The sequence below is a fragment of the Chiloscyllium plagiosum genome, chromosome 42, assembly GCF_004010195.1.
Source record: "Chiloscyllium plagiosum isolate BGI_BamShark_2017 chromosome 42, ASM401019v2, whole genome shotgun sequence".
NCBI lineage: Eukaryota > Metazoa > Chordata > Chondrichthyes > Orectolobiformes > Hemiscylliidae > Chiloscyllium > Chiloscyllium plagiosum.
In genome coordinates, this window is record NC_057751.1 from 18651663 (window position 1) to 18668468 (window position 16806).

The 16806-nt window shown below is 42.4% G+C and overlaps 1 protein-coding gene across 7 annotated transcripts in view; it reads left to right on the forward strand.

The window, feature by feature from the left end:
* The window catches only part of LOC122543205 (NACHT, LRR and PYD domains-containing protein 3-like), a 60240-nt gene extending 43721 nt beyond the window's left edge, over positions 1-16519 (forward strand). For all 7 annotated transcript variants that reach the window (XM_043681653.1, XM_043681652.1, XM_043681655.1 and 4 more), the window contains 7 exons: positions 1281-1367; positions 3800-3970; positions 4102-4272; positions 5653-5823; positions 8025-8195; positions 15987-16154; positions 16323-16519. In XM_043681653.1, coding sequence (XP_043537588.1) covers positions 1281-1367; positions 3800-3970; positions 4102-4272; positions 5653-5823; positions 8025-8195; positions 15987-16154; positions 16323-16419 — 1036 coding nt within the window. In that variant the 3' untranslated portion in view covers positions 16420-16519. The remainder of the gene's footprint in view (positions 1-1280; positions 1368-3799; positions 3971-4101; positions 4273-5652; positions 5824-8024; positions 8196-15986; positions 16155-16322) is intronic.
* The last annotated feature ends 287 nt before the right edge of the window (positions 16520-16806 follow it).

A 16806-nucleotide genomic window follows, 5' to 3' on the forward strand; every position in this document is an offset into this window, starting at 1 on the left:
TGGAATAACAATAGCAATAGAAATCAGGAAGAGTATTTCAGAGTCGGAAGGCTGAACTAAGGAAGGCTTAAGAGGAAGCATGAGAAAAAGATCTCAAGCTGCGCGAAAACAAATGGTGCAATATTCTCCAAACATATCAACAGTGAAAGATTAGTGAATGATAGTGGGGTCCATAAGGATCAAGCAAGGTCAGTCTGGCAGAGATAGTAAATGGGTATGTTGCTTCTGTGAAGTGGCGGGAAGCTAACAGGTGCCAAATATGTAGGAGGAGACCTCACCAGGTGGAGAATGGGATGGATCCTAGATTGCAATGAACATCTTTGACAGGGTAAGGAAAGATATTCTGTTTCCACTAGTAGTATTGCCAGTAACTAGGGATCAAAATTTCAAGATTAACAGCAAGAGAGCTAAGAGTCAGATGAGAAACTTCTTTCCTCAGAAGATTTAGAATATGCTGCCTGGGAGAGTGTTTGAGACAGATTCCATAGGAGGATCGAAAAGAGACTCTATATATATTTGAAAGTGATTCATTTAGAGGCTACAGAATTTGGTTGCAGAATGTGACTAGCTGGATAGCTCTTTCAGGAGCTGGTACAGACACAGTTGAATGTGCAGTACAGTACAATTCTATAATTCTAATTAGTAATTTTGTGATGAATAATAAAAGAATCAGCTACTAATTCCCTCGGGTGGGAGAATCTAAAATGGATCTTTGCGAACGTTTCAGAATATTTTGGTCCATTGTAAAATCATCTGACTTATAGAAAAGAAGAATTGCAAAATTCCTCCAACATGGAAGTATTTACATGCTAAGTTTTAGTATATTAATTTTGATCATCAAATCGAACTAGGCTGAGGGCTATTCAAAGGATTTGAAAAAACGCATAAGTGATGGTGTTTTTTTAAATATATAGGTAGTTGTATGGAGCAATATTGTTTGCCAGTGACAGGAAATGTTATCATTATCTTTTGAACTCGCTTTGATATGGTTGGCAACATTCATGACAAACAAATACTACACTTCTGAAGAAGTGTCATACTGGATTTGAAATGTTAACTTGCTTACACTCTCGTGCACTCTGTCCCGCACTGACTCGCACTCCCATTCTCTCATGCTGTCTCTCGCTGTCTCGCGCTCGGGTGCTCTCCCTCAAGCTCTCCATGGATGCTGCTCGACCTGCTGAGCTTCTCCAGCAATTCAGATATCCAGCATCTGCAGTATATTGCTGTTAAGTTTTATTCAAGTTTTGATTTAACTTGTTTATGACTCTTGTTTTTAGACTGAGTTTTAATGAACTTGGAGATTCAGGAATGAAACTACTGTCTGTAGTTCTGAGGAAGCCAGACTGTAAAATACAAGAACTGGGGTAAGTGAAAGATTATTTGGAATTGTTTACTAAGAACTGGATGCTGGACAAAGTGCACAGTAACCATACATGCAAACCCATGAATTAGGAGCCAGAGTCATCCATTAGGCTCATCAAGCCTGCCCACCATTCAGTAAGAGTATGACTGATCTGTTTGTGCTTTCAACTCCACATTTCATCCTACCCTCTAATAATCTGTGTCTCCCTAGTCAATCGAGATTCATTTACCTCTGCCTCAAAAATATTCACTCTTATTTCCTCCAATGCTTCCTGAGGAAGTTCGTTCCAAAGAATCATGAGCCTCTGAGAGAAACAAAATTCCTGACTTCCATCCTAAACTAGAGGCCCCTAATTTTTAATCTGTATGCATTTTTCCACAAGGAGGCACATCCCTTTAGCGCACAACTTATCAGTTTCCTCAGGGTATAATATGTTTCAATAAGGTCGCCTTTGGTTATTATAACCTCCAATGGATATAGGCCCAGCCTTTCAGTCAAGTGAACCTTATTTGAGAAGTGAACCTTCTCTGAAAGGTTTCTGAAGTATTTACATCCTTTCATAAATAAGAGAACTATTACTTCAGATGTTTTCTCACCAATGCAATGTACAAGTGTAGCATAATGTTTCTACTTCTCTTATCCATTCCCCTTATAATAAACAACGTACCATTTGCCATCTTAATCACTTGCTGTTCCTACGCTCTACCGTTTTGTGATTTGTGTTAAGAGACTCTCTAAACTTTATTATGTCAGAGTTCTGTAGTTTCTCTCCACTTAAGTATTTATTCTTCATGGTTACCCACATTACACTCCATCTGCCAACGTTTTTGCCTTATGAACCTGCCTTTGCAAATTACTTCTGTCTCTTACCAACTTACTTAGCTACAAATCTCTATGTGTTTGATTCCTACATCTAAATTATGAATGCAAGTCAAAATCAGTTTATCACATTGTCCCGACCATTAGGCAATGATGCTTAATGCCTACTTTTTGCTGAATCATAAGCAATTCTCTACGCATGCTAATATACAACAACAATCTGTCATGTCGCGTTTTAACCTTTTGCCTTGTCTGATATCTTTTGGAAATCTGCGTAGAGCCATCTATAGGTTTTGTCTTTATCTGTGCTTAGTTTATTGGAGTCTTTGGAAAAGAGATCAAAGGATCAACAACATTGCTGTGGGTCTGGAGTCACATGTAGGCTAGGCCAGCACATTTCCTTCCATTTAAGGCTGTTGGTGAACCCCATGACCCCAGAACATTAGCCAGTGCCTGGTCCAAGTGCTGGTCCAGTGCCTACACTACTAGGCCACTGTCTTCCCCTAAACATTGTTCTACCCTTTATAAGATTTGGTTTGAGTGTGGTGCTGCAAAAGCTCAACAGGTCGGGCAGCATCCGAGAAGTAGGAGAATCAACGTTTCAGGCATAAGCCCTTCATCAAGAATGAGGCTTGTGGGCCGGTGGGGTTGAGAGATAAATGGGAGAGGGGTGGGGAGGATAGCTGAGAATGTAATAGGTAGATGAAGGTGGAGGAAAAGGTGATAGATCAGAGATGAGGATGGAGCGGATCAATGGGAAAGACGATGGACAGGTCAAGAGGGCGATACGGTGTTGGAGGCTTTGGACTGGGATAAGGTTGGAGGAAGGGGAAATGAGGAAACTAGTAATCCACATTAATCCTGTGTGGTTGAAGGGTCCTGAGACAAAAGATGAGTTCTTTCTCCCAGATGTCAGGTGGTTAGAGTTTGGCAATGGAGGAGGTCCAGGACCTGCATGTCCTTGGTGGAGTGGGAGGGGGAGTTGAAGTGTTCAGGCTGAGGGACTTTGGTGGTTGGTGCGGGTGTCCCAGAGATGTTCTCTGAAATGACCCGCAAGTTGGCACCCTGTCTTCCCGATGTAGAGGAGACCACATAGAGTGCAACCGATATAGCAGATGGCATTAGTGGAGGTGCAGGTCAATTTCTGTCGGATGTGGAATGATCCTTTGGGGCTTTGGATGGAGGTGAGTATGGAGGAGCGGGTGCTCACTTTCTCCTTATAAGATTAAGCCTAAAATTATCACTTCCAAAACAAAGATCATCTCTTTCCATTGTAGCAATATCATCCCATAATTAACAGATCTGCCCTTTCACCTTTATTAGCTTGCTGTCTTTACAAAATGTCTTGTACCCTTGAATGTTCCGGTCCCAGTCTTTTTCACCTTGCAGTCATTTTTCAGTAATGGTTATCCGATCTTTGTATATTTATTTCAATTTGTGCTGTTTTGTTACTTGTGCTGTGTTAATTCAGATACATTGTTAACAGCATAATGTGGTTTCAATAGATCTGGAGAAGTTACACTCATTGTTGCTATTTTTCTTTTGTCTACTGCACTATCTCCTTCACGGTCACCGCCCCCAAACACCCTTCTGCCTCTCTCCTTTTCTCTTCAGCCTGGAGGAAAACAGTCTGACAGATTGTTGTGCCGGAGAGCTCTCATTTGCACTCAGTATAAACAGGTCACTGAATGTGCTGAATCTGAGTAATAATGAGCTGGGTGATTCTGGAGTGAAGTTACTGTGTGTCGCTCTGAGGAACCCTGACTGTACAATACAGAAACTGCAGTAAGTACCAAACTGAGAGAGACTGTTAGTAATAACTCGTTGTCTGACACTCTACCTATTGTGCCTTTCAATAATAGTAATATTAACAAGCACTGGGACTGATCCCGATCCACACTGTCTTTCAATTCCAGATTGGCTGATGATGGTCTCTCAGCTTCTTGTGTTGAGGATCTTGTCTCTGTTCTCACTACAAACCGATCACTGACAAATCTGGACCTGAGTAATAACAAACTGGGAGATTCAGGAGTGAGACTCCTGTCTGTACCCTTGGGGAACTCGGACAGTAAAATACAGGAATTGGTGTAAGTACCTAATTGTGATAGATTGAAGTTCTTGTAACTAGACACTTGTCACTTTTTTTATGAATGTAATGAATACACACAACATTGTTATTAATAAATGTTACATAGTGTCACAGATGTATAGCACGGTGGCATGGCGGCTCAGTGGTTAGCACTGCTGCCTCACAGCGCCAGGCACCCAGGTTCAATTCAAGCCTTGGGCAACTGTGTGGAGTTTGCGCATTCTCCCCGTGTCTGCATGGGTTTCCTTTGGATACTCTGGTATCCCCTCTCAGTTTAAAGGTGTGTAGATCAGTTGAATAGGCTATGCTGGCAGTGTTCGTGGATATGTAGGTTAGGTGAATTAGTCAGGGGAAACTTAGAGTAAGAGGGTAGCAGAATGGTTCTGGGTGGGTTACTCTTTGGAGGATCAGTGTGGACTTGTTGAGTCAAATGGCATGTTACCACACTGTGGGGATTCTATGATTTTTCTGAAAAGAGACCCTTCAGTCCAACCCATTCATGCTGACCGGATATCCTAACCTAATCTCGTCCCATTTTCCAGCACTTGGCCCATATCCCTTTAAACTCTTGCTATTCACGTACCCATCCAAATGCCTTTTAAATGTCATAATTGTACCAGCCTCCACCACTTCCTCTGGCAGCTCCTTCCATACACACACCACCGTCTGCATGAAAAGGTTGCCCCTTAGATTCCTTTAAAGTCTTCCCCCACCTCACCCTAAACCTATGCTGTCCAGCTCTGGACTCCCCCACCCCAGAGGAAAAGACCTTGTCTATTTATCCTGTCCATGCCCTCCTCGATTTTATAAACCTCTGTAAGGTCACCCTTTAACTTCTAAAGCTCTAGGGAAAACAGCCTCAACCTATTTAGCCTCTCCATATCACTTAAATCCTTCATCCCTGGCAACATCCTTGTAAATAGTTTCTGAACCCTTTCAAGTTTCACAATGCCTTCATCCTCCCTATAGGGAGGGAGACCAGAATTGCACACAGTTTTCCTAACTACCATCCTGGATAAAATGAAGTACGGCAGATGCTGGAGATTAGAGCCAAGAGTGTGGTACTGGAAAAGCACAGCAGGTCAGTCAGCATCCAAGGAGCAGGAAAATCGATGTTTCGGGCAAAAGCACTTCATCAGGAAGTGAGGAACAGTGAACCTGCATTCCAAGATCTTTGTTCAACAACATTCCTTAGGACCTTTACCCATAAGTCCTGCCCTGAATTGCCTTTCTGAAATGCAGAACTTCACATTAGTAATTGTTTTGATTCATGCTATGTTGTTGGTAGTATAATGCATATCCTTAAGAAGGATCAGTAGCAGTGATATTAATAAGCTTTGGGATGCTCATTTAAACGATCTGTCGTTCTGCTTGCCAGGCTGAAAGAAGTTGGTCTCACATCGGCTTGTGCTGCAGATCTGGCTTCAGCGCTCCGTGCAAGCCCGGCACTGACCGTTCTAAACCTGGGTTATAATAAACTGGAGGATTCAGGAGTAAAAGCACTGTGTGAAGCTCTAGCCAATCCTAACTGTCAAGTACAGAAATTGTGGTAAGTACCAATCTGAGATTCTATTTGAGATTGAGAAACAGTCCATTATTTTTATTATCAGTCGGAGTGCTCATAATAAGCACTATGCAATGTTCAACAACAGCGTGATTACTGTTAATGCAGGCTATAATGTTACCAGTAGTTGTGTTCATAATTAGCACTTTGAGAGCCATGTTTTATTTCTTATTCCAACATTGAGATTAAACAAGAGCATAGAATGTCTAGTCTCATACCTTAGAAATTACTGTTGCAGAGGCAGCACGTTAAGTGACTGTCTCCAAGATTCCCAGTTAAATAAAGTTATGGAGTCATACAGCATAGAAACAGACCCTTCGGTTCAACCAGTCCATGCTGAGCATAATCCCAAACTGAACTTGTCCCATCTGCTTGCATTTGGCCCATATCCCTCCAAACCTTGCCTATTCATCTACTTTTACAACATTTGAAAGACATTTAGATTTTTACCCACATCCACCACTTCCTAATTCCACACATGAACCACCTGTGTAAAAAAAAAAATAAAAAAAAATGCCCTTTGTGCCTTTTTTAAAATCTCTCTCCTCTCAAGTTAAAGATGTGCCTCCTCGTCTTGACATCTCCTATCCTAGGGAAAAGGCAGCTACCATTAACTCTATCTGTACCCCACAATACTTTATAAATTTCTGTAAGGTCACCTTTCAACCTTTCGTTTTCATTCAAAGAACGAAGAACAATGAAATTATAGCACAGGAACAAGCCCTTCGGCCCTCCAAGCCTGTGCCAATCCAGATCCTCGATGTAAAAAGACCAAAACAACCACCTATAGCTGACAAGATCCTAGTAATTCTCTTCTGAACCCTCTCCAGGTTAATAACTGCGTGACCAGAACTGGACACAATGTTCCAGAAGAGGCCTCACCAGTTTACTGTACGCTCTCAACATGATTTCTGAACTCCTATCTTCAAAAGATGGAGCAATGAAGGCAAGCGTGTCAAATGCCTTACGCAAACTTCAGAGAATTATGTACCTGAACCCCACAGTCCCCCTGTTCTACAGCACTATCCCAAGGCCTTACCATTATCTGTCTAAGCCCTACCTTTGTTGTATCAAGATGCAAGAGCTCACATTTATCCAGCTTGAACTCCATCTGCCATTTTACTGCCATTTGATTAAGATTCCTTTGTAATTATAGAAAACCTTCTTCAGTGTCTACTATGCCACCAATTTTGGTTTAATCGGCAAACTTGCTAACCATGCCTTCTACACACTCTCATCCAAATCATTGTGATAAGCAAAAGGGGACCCAGAACCAATCCCTGTGGTGTACCGCTGGTGACAGGCCTCCAGTCTGAAAAGCAATCCTCCGTCACCTCTGTCTCCTGCCGTTAAGCTAATTATGTATCCGGTTGACTTACGTAAGGTATTTGGACAATTAAAGTTATAGGATCAACAATAGGTCCTCCTGCATTGACACAGACAACTCCACCATCAGAAATGAAACAGCAGCCAGCCCTTATGTAGGGCAATTCCTTTCCAGGGAAACCAGTGTCAGCAGCATTTCTGATGTCTCAAAGATGGTGGATAGTTTTGAGAGAGTTGCCAGAAACTGATGAATGTGTGCAGGCTCAGAACCCTTCCCCATTCGGAACTCCTGGAATCCATCTGCTGGCGGAAACATTCCACTCCACTCCAGATGAGGTGCATTGATAGATCCTTTAAAATGTTTAATTGATTTCACGTTGCTCTGTGAACAAATATTGGTCACCACCTCTAACCAGTCGACATATGTGGTGCTGGAAAAGCACTGCCAGTCCGGCGTCGTCCGAGCAGCAGACAAATTGACGGTTTGAGCATGAGCTCTTCATCAGGAATGAACTAATTCCTAATGAAGAGCTCATGCTTAAAACATCGATTCACCTGCTCCTCAGATGCTACCTGATTGGCTGGGCTTTTCGACTCTGATCTCCAGTATCTGCAGTCCTCACTTTCTCCTGCCAGCTCTAACCCAGTCATATCCAGAATGGCCCAGAGGTGAGTCCATAATGGCACACTGGCCTGTAGCTTTAATTCACTGGCCCATCCTTCTCTGCTCCTGCGCTGTCACTGCCCCACACTTCATCTCCAAATGTGCTCTGTACAACAGTAATAGTTTCATTGCTGGGAGAATTATGGATGTCTCTTTTTGCATTTTATATATACCCTTACCACTGTCTGGTCTGCAGGCTCTGTGAGAATGGGATCTCAAATGCAAGCATGAAGTATCTCACCTTCGCTCTCAGTTCAAACTGTTCATTGATCGAGTTGGACTTGGGCCACAATAAAGTGCGTGATTCAGGAGTGAAGCTTCTGTCTGCAGCTCTGCAGAATGCAAAATGCAAAATTCAAAAACTGCGGTAAGCGCCATGACTGTGTTTAACTGTTTTCACTAACTGGTATTTGTCAGAGCTCGCAATCGGTCATAATTGAATTCAGAGTGTCCCTATGATGGACCCATGATAGCATTAATGCTCTGAGTCAGAAGGCTGTGGGTTCAATGTCTGTCCAGATACCTCAGCTCAAAAACTCAAGGCTGACAGTGTTGAGTGGCTGATGTTCAAGAAGCACCTTAAACTGACAACCCGTATGTTCCCCCTGGTGAACGTAAATGGTGTTATGGCATTCTGTTTTGAAGAGGTGCAGGTGAGTTACAACACAATATTAAAATCAAAGTGCGCTTCACCTGAACAATGAGACAATCACCAGCTTCTGCTGAAATATTTGTGGCCTCCAAAATACATCAAGCGCGTTGTTTTCTAAGAGACAGGAACCTCCACAGAGGTGGCTGGGAGGGGAATTGATCAAATGACTGTTAATTTTGCATGTTTTAGTGTCATGGAAGGTCCCAGGAGCTTTGGAAAATCAAGTGACACAGAACTGAATTATGTCCAGTGATCAAAAGCTTGGTCCAAGTTAGGTATCACCGAAAATAGTAGGGCTAGAGGGATTACAGTGAAACAGGGGGGTAAGACTGCGATGGGAACTAATACTAAAACAAAAGACTTTAAATTGAATATTGCTTAATCAGGAGCCAATGGAGGTCAATAAGCTCAACAGCACTCAAAATACACAGGGGTGTGGATGGAGGATTCACACCAAAAGTGGGAAGATTGACCAGGGAAATTTACTCATGTAGCCACCCAATCAGAAACCTCACCCTGTCCCTGGAAGAGTTACAACCACAGACTGAATCATAGAATCCCTCCAGTTTGGAAGCAGGCCATTCAGCCCATCGAGTCTTCACTGACCCACCAAAGAGTATCCCACCCATTTCCACAACCCTACCCCTGTAACCTTGCATTTCCGTGGCTAATCCACTGAGCCTGGACACTGTGGGCAATTTAGCATGGCCAGTCGACCTAACCTGCACAGCCTTGGACTGTTGGAGGAAACTGGAGCACCTGGGAGAAACCCATTGCAGACCATGGGGAGAATGTGCAGAATTTGCTGGTGGAATTAAATCGGAGTCCCTGGTTCTGTGAGGCAGCATTGCAAACCACTCAGCCGCCATGCTGACGGTTTCCCTAACGTGTTGCAAATACGGCCGTGAAGTAGCATCTGACTGAAAGAGCAGCAAGCAGGGCAGTGACGGTAGTGAGTAAGGCTACTGAGACAAGAGTAGAGCTGGAGCGAGCGAGCGGGCTGGAAGTTTTGAAGGCTGGGGCAAACGCACTCAATAGCCCTCTGTTGGAAAGAATTCAAAGATTCGCAACCTTCAAGATATTTAGATTTGGTAAACAAATTGCCAGTCTACAATAATACATAGTAAAGGTAAGATGATTGTGGCTAAGGAAACCTAAGTAGGACCTGATATGAGTCACTGACAAAATGTCTCACTGCTATGGAGAGATTTGCTAATGATTAATTCCGTGGTATGCGTGTGAATATAAACACAATAGGTATGATAAACAGCAGCTGAAAGCCTTGTCAGCAACGGGATGTCTGAAAGAAGCTATGCAGTAATATACAACATGGTTCCTCACATTTTGGCAGGTCAACCAAACTGTCAATTATTGGTTGCACAAAAGTGGGTTAGATGTGCTCCGAATCAGCGCGTTAGGATTAATTTGCAGAGTGAGGATATTAAAGATTGGAGAAGCCCAGAGAAGGAAAGATGTTAAACTTAAAAGGGCTCAGAAAAGATTTTGCTGGGATTGGAGGATTTGAGCTGTAGCGAGAGGCTGAATAGGCTGGAGCTAATTTCCCTGGAGCAGCAAACCTTTTCAGACAGAGGGTGGTACGTGTATAGAATGAGTTGCCATAGAAAGGAATGGAGGCTGTTACTATTACACGGCTTTAAAAGGCATCCAGATGGTACATGCATAAGAAGGGTTGAAAGGGAAATAGGCCAAATGCTGGGAAATGGTACCAAATGAATTTAGAATATCTGGTTGACGTGTATGGGTTTGACTGAAGCATCTGTTTCCATGCTGTACAAATGAGAGAAAGTACAGCATGGGAACAAACTGTTTAGGTATATGCTTAAAGGTTGTTTGGTATTGATTACAAATTTCTGCAGATGTTATAGAAAATGGTAAGGTACTAGTTACCCCTCTCGTTTTAATTGTTGCACAACTGTGAGGATCAAACTGTCACAACTGGGGGGGTATTGCCTATTGGTATTACTAGACTAATTATCCAGAGAGACTGGGACCTGGGTCCAATTGGTGCCGTGGCAAATGGTGGACCTTAAATTGAATAAAAATCTGAAATTAAGAGTTTAATGATGACTAAGAAACCACAATTATAAACTGATATTTTCCTAGTTGCCTTCAGTTCTGAGGAAGGGTCATTTGACTCAAAACATTTAAATCTGATTTCTCTCAACCGATGATGCCAGACCTGCTGAGTTTCTCCAGCATTTGTTGTGTTTTTGTTTCTGGTTTACGGCATCCGCAATCCATTCAGTTTTTAGGAAACCGTTATTGTTGGTGAGCCAGATGGGTTTTTCTGACCGTCCTTTTTGGGAAGGAAACAGTTGTTCTCTTCTGGTGTGGCCTATATGTATCTCTCAACCCACAGCAATGTAGTTGACTCTTAACTGTCCTCTCGGCAATTTGGTATGAGCAACAAATTCTGGCCCATCCAGTGACCCTCATTGCTTGAATGCAAAAACAAATTTGCAGTTTGTCTGATGATGGAGGCATTAGTTCTTTGTCAATGAGTCCATCGATCCCAAAGGATAACAATTAAAAGGGAGTTACGAAAGTCAAATGATCAACTGAAGAGCTATTCAAGGGAGCAAGGTAACTATTATAAGTGAAGCAGGAAAGTCCACTGGAAAATATGAAAACTGGATGAATGTATGGATGAGGGTCAGTAGGTTGGGCTTGTGAATTGGGAATATAATGTGGAGGTAAGAGTGTGCATCCAAATGATGCCTTGAAAGAGATCTGTTGAAATAAATCCTATCAATAGGTAGAGAAGGTCAACCAGTTGCAATCTAGAAAGGCAGAGGCTGTAGCTTAACAAGGACAAGAAGTATAGGAAAAACCTGAAAAAGCGCCAGCAGCAGAAGTCCACATGATCGGGAAGTCTTAGTAGCAATGTACTGAGTAGAGTAGAAGTTAATTAAGGATGTGAAGAAATATATAGCTGGAGAGAATTTGGAGGTGACTTTGAGGACCAGGATCTGATCGCATCTGTGGGCGTGTACAAAAAAGGTGTCTCCTGATGGGGTTTAGAAAAATAAAGCAAGGCTTTTGATATAAAGATAGCTTCACCAACAGCAAGAAAAATAATTTTCAAAATGTTCTTTGTTTCGTCAGCCATAAATGCTTGAGTGTCAATCAGAGATTCCAGAAGATTTGGAGAGTGGCTAATGTGGTCCATTATTTAAGAAAGGTGGGAAGAAAGCCCAGGGAACTGTAGATCAGTGAGGTTGATGTCAGTGATGGCTAAGTTGTTGGAGGGGATCCTGAGGGACAGGATTTACATGCATTTGGAAAGATAGGCCTGATTAGGGATAGTCAACGTGGCTTTGTGTGTGGGAGATCATGTCTCACTAACTTGTTTGAGTTTTTGAAGAGGTGACAAAGAAGCTTGATAAAGGTAGACACCACCTACAGTATAATGGCTTGTGAGCAAGCCATTTGACAAGATTCCATGTGGTAGACAGGATTAGATCATGTTGAATACAGAATGCACTAGCCAACTTAATTTGAAAGTAGATGGAGGGTGGTGGTAGATCATAGTCTTTTGGACTGATTGGTTGTTTTTTGTGATGAGTAGTTTACTACAAGGATTGAATAAAGAACGAAGAAAATTACAGAACAGGAACAGGCCTTTCAGCCCTCCAAGCCTGTGCTGATCCAGATCCTCTATCTAAACCTGTTACTTACTTATTTTCTAAGGATATGAATCCCTCTGCTCCATGCCTATTCATGTATCTGTCTGGATACATCTTAAATGATGCTAATGTGCCCACCTCTACCACCTCCACTAGCAATGCATTCCAGGCACCCACCACCCTCCAAGTAAAGGACTTTCTACACATATCTCCCTTAAACATTTCCCCTCTCACCTTGAACTTGACTCCTAGTAATTAAGTCCCCCATTCTGGGGGAGAAAGTTTCTTGCTATCCACCCTGTCTATACCCCTCGTAAGTTTGTAGACCTCAATCAAGTCTCCCCCCCCCCCCCCCCAACCTCTATCTTTCGAATGAAAATAATCCTAATCTACTCCAGCTCTCTTTGGAGCTAGCACCCTCCATACCAGGCAACAACCTGGTGAACCTCTTGCACCCTCTGCAAAGCATCCACATCCTTTTGGTAATTTGGCAACCATAACTGTGTGCAGTATTTCTAATGTGGCTGAACCAAAGTCCTGTATAACTATAACATGATCTTTTGTACTTGATACCCCATCCACTGAAGGAAGGCATGCCGTATGCCTCCTTGACCACTATTGACCTGTGTTGCCACCTTCAGGGTACAATGGGCATGAACACTCTGGTCTCTCTGTACATCAATTTTCCCCAGGGCTTTATATTTACTGTATAGTTTGCTCTTGAATTTGGATTTTCCAAAATGCATCACCAGGCGTTTGCCTGGATTGAACTCTATCTGCCATTTCTCTGCCCAGCTCTCCAATCTATCTGTATTCTGCTGCGTTCTCTGACAGTCCTCTTCACGATCTGCTACTCCACCAATCTTAGTGTCATCTGCAAACTTGCTAATCAGGTGCTGGGTCCATTGTCTTTTGTCATTTATACAAATGATTTGGATATGAGTTTTGGAGGTTTGGTTAGTAAGTTTGCAGATAGCACCAAAATAGGTGGTGTAGTAAACAGTGAAGAACGTTTATCTAAGAATACATGAACCAATGGGCAGAGGGGTAGCAGGTGGAGTTTAGTTTAGATAAATGTGAGGTATTGCATTTGTTAAGGCAAATCAGCGCATGACTTATACGCACAATGGTAGGATTTTGGAGAGTGTAACTGAACAGAGACCTAGGGGTACAGGTTCATAGTTCCTTGAAGGTGGAGTTAGAGTTGGACAGGATAGTGAAGAAGACATTTGGAACGCTTGCTTTTATTGGGCAGTACCTTAAGTATGTTATGAAGTTAAAGGTGTGCACTGTACCTTAGAGTGAAAGCTGGCAAACACCAGTCATGTCACAGTGTGTACCAGAAAATTAAAAGATGTAACATTTTTGGCAGTAACCTAGGTACCTCGCTGTTTTCACAGCATTTCGAATTGAACCAATCAGTTAAAACTGTGCCCCAAGATACTAAAACCCAATTGAATTTGAATGTTACTGCTTGGGCACCAATGAGATGATGCAATGTTTTGGGGTATAAAAAGGAGGCATTTTGGACAGTTAGCCAGAGAAAAAGCACCTTCTGCCCCTGACTGCCCGCAAACACTCTCTCTCTAAAAAGTACCTTTCTCATATGAAACATCTTTGCAGCAGAATGCCCAAGGTGACCCGGGGAGATATACAAACAGGAAGATCCACGCCACTGACTGGTTTTCTAAAATTGATTTGCTGTAAGTTTAATCGGGGCTTTATCAGATCAGTATGTTGTCATACAGTGGGAGGTAGGTAACCAATGTTTAAGAGAATGGAAGCTTAGAGTTATCAAAAGTTGTTGCTTAATGGTCTGTTTTGAACTTAAAGAATGAATTTGATATTTTTTTCTTTAAATAGTGGAATTTGTATAGTTCTGTACTCATATTTTAACAGATTACGAGGTGAGGTGATTAAATTAGCAGAAGGGTTTACTGCCATGTTGTAACAAGTGTAGGAGTTAGGATGTCAAGCTGAAGCTATGTGGGATATTTCTTAGGCCACTTTTGGAATATTGCATTCAGTTCTAGGCTCCCTGCTATAGGGAAAGAACCATAAATATTTTCTGAATCCTTTCAAGGATGTTGTTGGGATTGAAAGCTTTGAGCTATAGGGAGAGGCTGAATAGGAGCATTGGGGTCAGAAGGTTGATCTTACAAAGTTGTAGAAAATCAAGAGGGGCATGGATAGGGTGAATAGCCAAGGTCTTCGCAAGATAGGGGAGTCAAAAACCAGAGGAAATAGGTTTAAGGTGAGAGGGGAAAGATTTAAAAGGGGCCTGACGGATAACGTTTTCACACAGAAGGTGGTACGTGCATGGAACAAACTGCCAGAGGAGCTGGTGGAGGCAGGTAAATCGGAACGTTTAAAAGACATCTGGATGGTACGTGAATAGGAAGAGTTTAGAGGGATATGGGCCAAATGTTGGCAAATGGGCTAGATCTGATTAGCCCATGTCGCCCATATTGGATCAAAGGGTCTGTGTTTCTGGGCTGTATAACTCTCTCACTCTGATTTTAATTAGATTGATTGTCACATGTACTGAAATGAATACTGTGAAAAGTATACATAAGATGGCACTGTAAGTGCCAACTTATAAAAAGTTACTTAGGTACAATGCTTAGTTACAAGCTGAGAAATGAAGAAAGTAAGTACTCAGTATAGATTAGATTCCCTACAATATGGAAACAGGCCATTTGGCCCAACAAGTCCACACCGACCCTCTGAAGAGTAACCCACTTAGACATGCTCCCCTAACCTATATTTACCCCAACTAATGCACCTAACACTGGACAATTTTAGCATGGCCACTTCATCTGACCTGCATATCTTTGAATTGTGGGAGGAAACCAGAGCACCCAGAGGAAACCCATGCAGACACGGGGAGAATGTGCAAACTCTATACAGACAGTCGCCCGAGGTCGGAATCGAACCTGGGTCCCTGGCACTGAGGCAGCAGTGCTAACCACTGAGCCACCATGCCACACAATATTGTATAACCATAGGTCAGAATATTTCTGCAGCGAGATTAGTTTGAGAGAGTGTCGTCCTCTGGATATTAAACCAGTGGCCTAAATAATGGCTCTCTATTTTGTACTTCTCACATCCATCTTAGTAAAACTGGGTTGTCTTCAGTTAACAGCAGTCTCTATCATGTTTTACTGGTACCATGAGGGGCAGTCATTCCTGACGAATGGCAAATGCCTGAAACGTTGACATTCCTGCTCCTTGGATGGTGCCTAACCTGCTGTGCTTTTCCAGCGTGACAATTTTCAACTCTGACTCTGCAGCATCTGCAGTCTTACTTTCCCCTCGCAAAAATATGGGAAACATTTCCAAAAAGCGTTCAGTAGCAACACTCATTCATGCTACACTCCTATTAAGTCACTTCTGGGAAGAGGTACACACAATAAAATGTAAACTCGGAAAGTAAAGACTGGCAATTGGTACTGTAGTTTTGAAAAAGATGCTGGCGAGCAGAGAAATCTCCAAATTGAAATGGTTAGGTAGCAGCAGTTAGCTATCTTAACTGTTTTGCAGAGAAATCATTGGACATACTGCATGTTAGACTATTCCATGTAGTACATCCTGGTTTCTTGCTCATTCATCCGGTTCCCTCTTAAAGTGATAGCTGAACAATTGTCATTTGTGGAAATTGCTATGGTGCAGCGGTGATTACATGTCAAAAGTACTTCAAAGATGGCAAAGTATTAAATTTGTCTCTGAATTGTGACAAGTGGGCAAGTCTTTTAGTACAGTTACTAATCAAAAACTATATTATAGTATCAGTCACAGTAATATTAATAAAACTTTATTCCAGACCCTGATTTCTGTTCCTTGTGTGTCTGATCCCTAGGCTGGATGATAACCGTCTCTCAGATTCCTGTACTGAAGATCTTGCCTCAGCCCTTAGTTCCAACCGGACACTGACACGGCTGAATCTGGAATGCAACTCCTTCACTGATCAATCAGTCCCAGCACTCCGCCGAATCATAATGAAGTGCACTGGTCTAGCTTGCATCGAGTGAGTGGTTTATGTTCATGTTTGAATTAATTGCTAAAATCGAAATCTACATCAGTTACTCCTTTTAGCTAATATTTGTCAGTAATTATGATTGAAACAGTAACCTCAGTCACCCTGCTGTTGACACTGCTATTAAATCTATTGTATAATCTATTTCATCTCTTTCAGGCTGTGGGACAACAAGTTCAGTTCAGATGGAAAACATCAACTCAAGTCACTCCAGGGTACAAGATCTGGACTCAATGTGGAGTTGTCAGCACGTTAATTATCACTTTGGCATGAACTTGTGTTTATATAGAACATAGAACAGTACAGCACAGAACAGGCCCTTCGGCCCACGATGTTGTTCCGAACATTTGTCCTAGCTTAAGCACCCATCCATGTATCTATCCAATTGCCGCTTAAAGGTCACCAAAGATTCTGACTCTACCACTCTCACAGGCAGCGCATTCCATGCCCCCACCACTCTCTGGGTAAAGAACCCACCCCTGACATCTCCCCTATACCTTCCACCCTTCACCGTAAATTTATGTCCCCTTGTAACACTCGGTTGTGCCCGGGGAAAAAGTTTCTGACTGTCTACTCTACCTATTCCTCTGATCATCTTATAAACCTCTATCAAGTCACCCCTCATCCTTCGCCGTTCCAACGA